This window comes from Solanum tuberosum, unplaced genomic scaffold (assembly GCF_000226075.1).
Source record: "Solanum tuberosum cultivar DM 1-3 516 R44 unplaced genomic scaffold, SolTub_3.0 scf00055, whole genome shotgun sequence".
Classification (NCBI taxonomy): domain Eukaryota; kingdom Viridiplantae; phylum Streptophyta; class Magnoliopsida; order Solanales; family Solanaceae; genus Solanum; species Solanum tuberosum.
Window position 1 is genome coordinate 1,188,067 of NW_006238981.1, and position 9,990 is coordinate 1,198,056.

The window sequence follows — 9,990 nt, forward strand, 5'->3', positions numbered from 1 at the left end:
AACACCGCCCACTATACTAATCCTGACCGATTAATATAGACTTTAGAGTAAGAAACTAAGTTACCCTTAACCTAGCTCTTACAATGATTCACACAAGATTGAAACATTTCTTTCACAAGTGAAACGAATCCTACAATATAAGCATGATTACAAGCAAACAAAGTAACAACTGGTACAGAAAGCAAATGAAGCACTCTATCAGGTCCCTGCTGTTTTTTGAACCTTGATATGTTTTTTTTTTTTGAATGAATATTTTTGTTGTTTGTAAGTTGAATATATTCCATGAAGAGTTATTACCAAATGTACAAGCAACCTCCTTGCTTCTGATTGGTGAAGTACTCTGCAGTTTCACCAACTTTCTGACACAGGCAGCTTTTACAGCTGTACAGCACTTTGACAGCTGGACGAGTATTCATACTCTGCAGAGGACCAGGTCCCTGCACTTGTGAGGAGATCATCAAAAACACCAAAAAGGCATAAGCTCTTATCACTTCCTTTCTGGGTTGGTCGTAAAGATTGCTCTCTTAAATCTGATTTTCACATAATAAATGTCAAAATGAATCTTCATAATCATACCCCCTTGAAAAGAGTTCCTTTTTATTCTATACACCCAATATCCTACCTTGAAACTTGAAAGGAGTTCAATACATACATATTGTTCATTTTCATGAAGGAGGGTTACTGTCTTGCCGTATCGTTTTGCATGACAGTCAAATCATGAAGTAAATCAATAATGTGTATGGTTGAGATTAATAATATATCTCAATTGAGAAAAAATGTAGTTTGAAAATTGAAATGTGACAAATATCCAGAGTTAATACCTTAGATCACTCAACTATGCACTTTTTTCTCAGAAAGTCACTCAACTTTCAATTTTAACTCAAAAGTCACTCAACTATGCACTTCTTTCTCAGAAAGTCACTCAAACTTTGAATTTTAAATCAAAAGTCACTCAACTATCCATTCTTCCATCAGAAAGTCACTCAATCTATTTAATTATTTTTTAATTAAAATTTGCTGATATTAATTGTTTATATAACAAACCAAAATTTTAAAAAATAAAAAAATACTATTTAAACCATTTAGTGATCCACCCACCTAACCCGACCTATTAAAAAATATAATATGACCCATTTTATTTTACCCTTAATCCTAAATTATTTCCTCTCTTTCTCCTCTGCTCCTATACATTTTTCTTTTTCGTTCTCCATTGCTGGTGCCTCTTCAAATCAGTCTATTTCAAATCATATCTAAACGGGCTAAACAAAGATTTATGTTTCCTGAGGTTAATATTTTAAAATGCCATTGAACAATATAAAAAATTATCTAACATGCGCGCATACTCCATCGTCAATAATTAGGGCGTACTTGTTTCCTTATTTACACCTATTTTCCCTCATCAATATTCCTATCTAAAAAATAATGGATCTTACCTGGTATTATCTTCTAATTCCTCTGTTTTTCTTTCTTCATAAATGCTTCTTTTCTACTTCAAATAAGTTATCACCACCATCTCCAACAAAGCTTCCAATCATAGGAAATCTCCATCAACTTGGATCGCTTCCTTACCGTTCTCTCCATAAACTATCCAAAAAATATGGTCCACTCATGCTACTTCACTTTGGCAGTAAGCCAATGCTTATTGCTTCCTCTGTCAATGCTGCTCGCGATATCATGAAAACTCACGATCTCGTTTGGTCAAATAGACCTAAATCTAGCATGGCTGATGGACTCTTTTATGGCTCCAAAGACGTGGCCTTTAGTCCGTATGGTGAATACTGGAGACAAGTTAGAAGCGTCACAGTGCTTCACCTTCTCAGTAACAAAAGAGTCCAATCATATCGTCATGTGAGAGAAGAAGAAATATCAAACATGATTGATAAAATTAGGCAAGAGTGTGATTCAGTGATAGACTTGAGAGATGTTTTAAGTTGTATGACTAATAACATAATCAGCAGAGTGACCATAGGAAGGACATATAATGAAGGGGAAAGTGGAATAGCTGTTAAGGCTCTCCTAGAAGAACTTCTTGTACTTGTAGGTACTTTTAACATTGGGGATTATATTCCGTGGATTAAATGGATCAATAAAATCAATGGTCTGGACAGCAGAGTGAAGAAAGTAGCTAAAGATTTGGATGCATTTCTAGAGAGCGTGATTGAAGAACGCGTGATTAGGAACAAGAAAGCAGAATACAGTGGGGGTGAAGCTAAAGATTTCGTGGACGTTTTGCTGGAAACTCAGAATGGAAAGGAGACTGGTTTTCCACTTCAAAGAGATTCATTGAAAGCTATCCTTTTGGTAAAATTTCCCTCTTTAGTGTGTGTCTTGTTTTCTTTTTTCTTTTAAGCATTTAGTTTGAATATAATTCGTACTACTAATATATTTACCATTTGACGGCCGTCCCAATTTGTGTTTCTTTATAATGCATAGGATGCATTTGTTGCCGGCACAGATTCAACATATACAGTTTTGGAGTGGACAATGACAGAACTTTTGAGGCATCCAAGAGTTCTGGAAAAATTAGAGGATCAAGTGCGAGAATTAGGCCAAGGGAAAACAGAGATAACAGAGGATGACTTAGGAAATATGCACTATCTTAAAGCGGTGATCAAAGAGTCCCTCAGGCTTCATGCACCAGTTCCACTTCTAGCTGCCCGAGAATCAATGGAAGAAGTAAAATTACTTGACTATGACATACCTGTTAGAACTCAAGCCATAATTAATGTTTGGGCAATTGGAAGAGACCCCTTATTATGGGAAAATCCAGAGGAGTTTCGGCCTGAGAGATTCTTAAATAGTGATATTGATGTCAAAGGACTAAACTTTGAGTTGATTCCGTTTGGAGCTGGCAGAAGGGGCTGCCCAGGAATTCCTTTTGCTATAATGGTGAATGAGCTAGCATTAGCAAACCTCATGTATAGATTCAATTTTGCATTACCAGAAGGGATAAAAGGGGAGGATTTGGAGATGACTGAATGCAATGGGCTCGCTGTTCGTAGGAAATTACCTTTGTTTGTGGTGGCTACTCCATTGTCTAGTTAATAATTTCACTATATGTAATAATTAAGTGTACGAGTCTACAAAGTTGTTAGGTTTTTATTTTTTTTCATGTTCTTGTATGCAAAATTTCCTGTTTTAACATGTTCTGTAGATAATACTATTAATATGCCTGCCAAAAACATCAAGCTATTCTACACGTATAAGACCAAAAGATGTGTTACTTGTTGATGTTTGATATTTCACCATCCAACTAAAGCTTCTCTATAATTAGATGGTAAGTATATAATTGATTGCGAAAAGAAGCCTTGTATATCAATTTGACAGTGTGTGTTTTTCCCCCTCAACAAAGTGTGATAGAATTGACGTGTGGGACTAATATTACATGGACATAGATGTAAAATTCTGTTGAAATAACTATTTTCAACAATATGGAATCATAAAACACCTGCAGATTGTAGCTGGTATTGGAAGAAGCTAAATGCAATCAAGGTCCAAATGCTTGGTTGGTATAACCAAGGAAGATACATGCTCACACAAACTGGAAAATATTCCATCACTAGCCGTTACTTAGCACTAATTGGCCAACAATCACGTATGAGAACTGTTGAGCTAGTATGGACCTCTATGGCTCTACCTAAACATAGATTCATAACGTGCTGTACAAGGAAGATTACTTACGCAGGAGAGGAAACTGAAACTACACATTCAGGTGGAGGACACTGATTGCTGCCTTTGTGATAAGAAGGTCATGGAGACTACAATGCACTTATTCGTTAAGTGTGATTGGGCACAGGCTATATGGAAAGAGGTGAAACAATGGATAGGAATAGAGTTGCAAAACAATGGGATCAAGCAGACACTGAAAAGAATAATGTTGACGCACTGGAAGAAATTTAAGAAGGAGACTATTGCGGCTACTTGTGGAGCAATCTTATATCACACATGGAGAGTCAGGAGTTGGAAAAAGTTCAAAGGCAAGACTGTACATACAAAGGAGGCAGCAACACAGATAAAAAAGGAGATTATGGAGAAATTACAATTACTTAGTAGTTCAAAGAAAACACAAAATTGTAGGAGTTTTGTTCAACTACTTTATACTTAAGTTTTTTACTTTGTAGGAGGCCTAATCTCTGTTACCAAGTATAGGTGCTCTTTATTTATACTGGTTTTGATGATAATGGTAATCTTTTACCGTAGTTACCAAAAAAAATTTAAGGTGCAAATTTGGTGCCATCCCAAAAAAGGAAAAAAAAGAAGAAGAAGAAAAAGTCCATAAATAAGGGAGGGGAAAAGGCACGTGCTAGAAATACTTGGCTGACAAAGGTTGTTGACAGGTATGATGGAACAGAGTGAGTAGTGACATTTGAGATTAATGAGGTAAATTTGGACTATCCAAAAAATATGGTCCAGTCATGCTACTTCACTTTGGCAGTAAGCCTGTGATTGTTGCTTCCTCAGTCGAAGCTGCTCGTGACATCATGAAAACACATGATCTCGTATGCTCAAGCAGACCTAAATCTAGCATGGCTGATAGACTCTTTTACGGCTCTAAGGACGTGGGCTTTAGTCCCTATGGTGAATACTGGAGACAAATTAAAAGCATTGTCGTGCTTCACCTTCTCAGCAACAAAAGAGTCCGATCTTATCGTGATATTAGAGAAGAAGAAACATCGAATATGATTGAAAAAATCAGACAAGAGTGTAATTCTAATTCTTCAAATTCAGTGATAGATTTAAGAGATCATTTTTGTTTTATGACTGGTAACATAATTAGCAGAGTGGCCTTAGGGAGGATATATAATAAAAGGGAAAGTGGAATAGATGCAAAGAACATCCTAGCAGAATTTCTTCATCTTTTGGGTACTTTTAATGTTGGGGATTATATTCCTTGGCTTGAATGGGTCAATAAAATCTTTGGTTTGGACACCAAAGTGGAGAAAGTAGCTAAAAAGTTGGATACATTTTTAGAGACTGTGATTGAAGAACATATTATTAGTAACAAGAAAAGAGAATACAGAGTGGGAGAAACTAAAGATTTCGTGGACGTTTTGCTAGAAATTCAAAATGGGAAGGAAACTGACTTTCTTCTCCAAAGGGATTCATTGAAAGCTATCATCTTGGTAACATCAGACTCTTTCACTCTACTTATTCACTCCTTGGAGTGTTTTGTTAGTATAATTTTGAACATAATTGTTTTATAGTTAAAATTTTTGTGACTTAGAACATTGTTATTCTTCCACATAATCATTTATACATACTCCAGCATAACAATCTTATATGGTTAGTTTGTTTGTTATTTTTTTTTTAAAAAAAATTGTGTTTCTTTTTAATGTGGAGGATATATTTGCAGCTGGTACGGATACAATGAAGAATAGATTGGAAACAGAAAAGAAAGTTTCAATATACTACAATGAATTAGAAAATACAGAGTGTTCATACAAGCACACTTATAGTGTGATTCTAAAATCTGTTATTAACTAACTACACTAGTTAATCCTAACTTAACCATAGTTAATTCGTAACAACTTTCTAACTAACTTTGTGACATCACTGTTTATCTTGTAACTAACTTTGAATAACAACTACTATATTCAACACCCCTCCTCAAGCTAAAGGCTGAAATATGTCTTTCAAGCCTAGCCTGGACATCAAATGTACATGTGAAGCTTTCCACAAACCTTTTGTCAGCAAGTCTAATAGTTGATCTTTGGTAGACACATGATGAGTTTTGATCATACCTTGGTGTAACTTCTCTCTAACAAAATAACAATCAATATAAAAGTGTTTGGTTCTTTCATGAAAAATGGGATTGGCTGCAATCTGTATAGCAGCCTTGCTGTCACAGATAAATCCACTGGTTGCTTGATATTAAACTTCCCCAACTCCTTGTAGATGCCAATAAGCCAAGTTATCTCTGCCACTGCAGAAGCCATACTTCTAAACTCAGCTTCAGCTGAACTTGTAGCAACTGTATCCTGTTTTTTAAGTGCCTCTCCAAACTTCACCAAATATCCTGTGACTGACTTTCTTGTTTGCACACAAGTTCCCCAGTCAGAGTCACAGTAAGTAGTTAGAGTTCCTGTGCTTTGAGCAGGCATAAACAGTCCTAAGCCAGGAGCTGACTTGATGTACCTGATGGCTCTCAAAGCAGCCTCCATATGTGATTGTTTAGGAGCATGCATGAACTGACTAAGTGTTTGTACCACAAAAGAAATGTCCACTCTAGTCATAGTTAGATATAGTAGTCTCCCTACTAACCTTTGATACCTCCCAATGTCTTCTAAAGGTTTGTCTTTTACTGTAGTTTCTGCTCCCTGCACATATGAGTAAAACTCAATAGATGTTAGTTTCACATTAGGATCCAATGGTGTGTAGAGTGGCTTGGCTCCACTTAACCCCATTTCAGAAATTAATTCTAAGGCATACTTGCGCTGACTCATTACATACCCCTCCTTAGACCTGGAAAATTCAATCCCAAGAAAAACCTTTAATTCTCCCAAATCCTTCATCTTGAATTTGAGTTTCAAGTCATTCCTGGTTTGAGCTATCAGATTCTTGCAGCTACCAGTCACCAAAAGATCATCAACATATACTAGAACCACTATCAATTCCTTATCTACATGCCTGGTGAAAAGAGAGTAGTCATAGTGACTTTGAACAAAGCCTAATTGAGCCAAAACTGCTGTCAACTTAAGGTTCCACTGTCTAGGTGCTTGCTTCAATCCATATAGTGATTTATGGAGCTTGCAGAATTTACTAGATCCCTCCTGTCTGCCAAAACTAGGAGGAATAACCATGTACACTTCTTCAGGCAAATCCCCATGCAGAAAAGCATTATGAACATCCATTTGAAAGATTGGCCAATGCTTAGCAGCAGCAATAGCCACAACTGATCTGACAGTAACCATTGTTGCCACATGAGAAAAGGTTTCTGAGTAATCCAACCCATCCTTTTGACTGAACCCCTTGTCTACTAGCCTAGCTTTATATCTTTCAACAGCCCCAGAAGCTAGATATTTGACCTTAAACACCCATTTACAGCCAATAGGTTGTTTACCAGGAGGAAGATCAACAATGCTCCAAGTCTGATTGTCCTCTAGTGCTGAAATTTCAGACTTCATGGCCTCCACCCACAGAGGATTAGCAGCAGCCTCAGCAAAAAAAAACAGGCTCAACAATACTTGAATAAGCAGCCAATGCTTGACCATAAGATTTGGAAAGTTTGTCATAGCTGACATGATTAGAAACATGATACAAACAACCAGACTTAGGCTGAGAAGTGAGGAAATCTTGCAGCCAGATGGGTGGTCTGCTAATCCTGGATGATCTTCTAAGAGTAGGAGACTGAGTAGTATTATCACACGAAGTAGATTCCACAGCAGGTATATGATCCAAATCAAAAGCAGAACTACTAGGAGGAGATTCAGCAGGAACAACTAGAGGAGGAGAACTTTCACATACTGCTGAGGGATGAAGGACTGGAAAAATTGAGGACACATTAAGGTCCATACACTGAAATGGAAAAATCTCTTCTTTAAACACAACATCCCTGCTAACCAGAAACTCTTTGGTAAGCAAGGAAAACAACTTGTACCCCTTCTGGAGAGTAGTATAGCCCAGAAATACAGATGGAATAGTTCTGGAGGAAAATTTATCAACCTTTTTCACTTCAGTGTCAAAAGCCAAACAACCAAATACCCTCAAATGATCTAGTGATGGACTGGTCTGAAACAGGACACCAAATGGAGTTTTGCCCTTAAGTATAGTAGATGGAAGTCTGTTAATGAAATACACACTAGTGAGCACACATTCACCCCAGAACTTAAGTGGAAGACTGGCTTGAAACCTTAATGCCCTGGCTGTATCCAATATATGCCTGTGCTTTCTTTCAACTACTCCATTTTGCTGGGGAGTATATACACAAGAAATCTGATGAAAAACCCCTAGGGACTGAAGTAATTCAGTCATTTGTGAGTTAAAAAATTCACAACCATTGTCTGTCCTCAATATTTTTACAATTGCAGAGAATACATTCTTGATCATAGTAAAGAAATTTCTAAAAGCCACAATGACTTCAGACTTGGAATTGATTAATAGCAGCCAGGTATATCTAGAACAATCATCAACAATGGTTAAAAATATCTCTCCCCATCATGAGTGGGTACTCTATAGGGACCCCACACATCAACATGCAAAGTGTGAAAACAAGTAGAAGTTGTAGTATTACTCAATGGAAAAGAAAGTCTTGATTGTTTAGCCAAAGGGCATACAGTACAAGGAACATCAGAAGTAGGAGATACATTGTTGAAACAACTAAGTTTTCTAGGAGTATGAAATGATACATGGCCAAGCCTTCTATGCCATAGAGACAAGTTTCTACTATATGCATTTATTAAGGAAGTAGACTTAGAGACAGACACTACATTTGCAATAAAAGATGATAGTGAAGTTCCTTGTGACTTCAACTGGTGATCAACTGGAAGAATATACATGTCATCTTCCAACTTGCCAATCCCCCTCACCTTCCCACTGGGGAGGTCCTGGAATAGGCAAAAATCAGGATAAAAGAGGACACCACAATTCAATTCCCTAGTTAGCTTAGGAACAGATAACAAGTTGTACTTGAACTCAGGAATATGTAGAACATTATGAATATCAGATCCTATTAGAATCTGAGAAGAACCAATATTGGTAACTTTAGCTAAACTACCAGTTGGCAAAGAAACATTTCCCACTTGACAACTAGGTAGTGATGTAAAGTTAGTGATCAATTTAAAATCATTGACCATATGCTTAGAAGCTCCAGAATCTATGATCCATTTAGGCATACCTGTGACTTGCATATGGAACACTCTTAGGCCTGCCATTCTCCTGGTCAAAAGGTTGATACTGCTGTAGGTAAGGAAGGGGAGGGAACCACTGTGTGGATGGATAGTGATGTGGCTGCACATTAGACATAAGTGTATGAGTAGGATAAGAGATACCACCACCTGATGAGAGAGGTCTTGGATAAGACTGAGATCTGCATGCTGAGCTGCTAGGAGGAACCTTGACCCTCAAACACTGATCCATGTGAACCATCTACATGACCACTTGTACTATGAGGAGAAGATCCTGTGGCAAAATTAGCAGCAGTAACAGGGCCAGGGCTAGTTCTTCCAGTTACAGTAATCACAATACATGTTGCTGTTAGAGGCTCTCTGAGATTTGGAGCCAGATCCTGAATGAGAAGAAGAACCTGAACCAGACTGAGTATGACCTTTGCCAGAACTAAAAAATGCCATTGCATCTGATAGCTGTCCAGGATGTGTAGTTTCTGCACTAACTATATTGGACTTGCCCAGAGCTCTTTGACATTCTTCAGCCATTACCAAGGAATAAGCCTTATTCACACTTGGTCTAGGATCCATCATCATTAACTGACTTCTACATTGATTATAGGTTTCATTTAACCCTAGAAAAAATTGCATTAATCTCTGATATTCAAAATGAACAGCATAGGTTTTTGACACTTCACAAGCACAACTAGGACATGGCATAAGAGAATCAAATTCCATCCATAATTCCTTCAGCTTAGAGAAATAGTGAGCCACTGATGAGACTCCTTGAGTCAATGTGGCAATTTCCTTATGAAGAAAAAAAATCCTAGATCCATCAACTTTATCAAATCTTTCTTTGAGATCATTCCAAACTTGATGAGCACTACTCGCATACACTATTCCACTAAGTAACTCCCTGCTAACAGAGATCATAATCCAGGAGAGAACTATGGCGTTACACTTCTCCCAGAGATCATGCAGAGGAGCTGGAAATAGATTCTTAGGATATTTTCCATCAACAAATCCTAGTTTGCCTTTACCTAGTAATCCTATCTTCATTGATCTACTCCATAGTGAATAGTTTTCAGAACCAGTGAGTTGAATGGAAACTAGAGAACTACCTGGAGTATCGCATGCTTGGAGATATAGAGGATGATGAGCATCAATC

At 37.3% G+C, this 9,990-nt stretch overlaps 2 protein-coding genes across 2 annotated transcripts; both read left to right on the plus strand.

Moving 5' to 3' along the window:
* The first annotated feature begins 1,029 nt into the window (after positions 1–1,029).
* LOC102602464 (cytochrome P450 71A4-like) lies at positions 1,030–3,144 on the plus strand. The gene is made up of 2 exons (XM_015307396.1): positions 1,030–2,301; positions 2,434–3,144. The coding sequence occupies exons 1-2, from the start codon at positions 1,423–1,425 to the stop codon at positions 3,043–3,045; spliced, it is 1,491 nt and encodes a 496-aa protein (XP_015162882.1). The 5' UTR covers positions 1,030–1,422; the 3' UTR covers positions 3,046–3,144.
* Positions 3,145–4,415: 1,271 nt separating this feature from the next.
* LOC107060058 (cytochrome P450 71A4-like) lies at positions 4,416–5,371 on the plus strand. Its single transcript, XM_015307363.1, has 2 exons — positions 4,416–5,123; positions 5,354–5,371. Exons 1-2 carry the CDS (start codon positions 4,416–4,418, stop codon positions 5,369–5,371), a joined length of 726 nt encoding a protein of 241 aa, XP_015162849.1.
* Positions 5,372–9,990: the final 4,619 nt, after the last annotated feature.

Excerpts from the sequence above, each read along its gene's own strand:
- LOC102602464 (XM_015307396.1), top strand. The coding sequence starts at position 1,423 with ATGGATCTTACCTGGTATTATCTTCTAATTCCTCTGTTTTTCTTTCTT. Across the intron at positions 2,302-2,433 it reads CATTGAAAGCTATCCTTTTG|GATGCATTTGTTGCCGGCAC; the intron begins GTAAAATTTCCC and ends TATAATGCATAG.
- LOC107060058 (XM_015307363.1), top strand. The coding sequence starts at position 4,416 with ATGCTACTTCACTTTGGCAGTAAGCCTGTGATTGTTGCTTCCTCAGTC.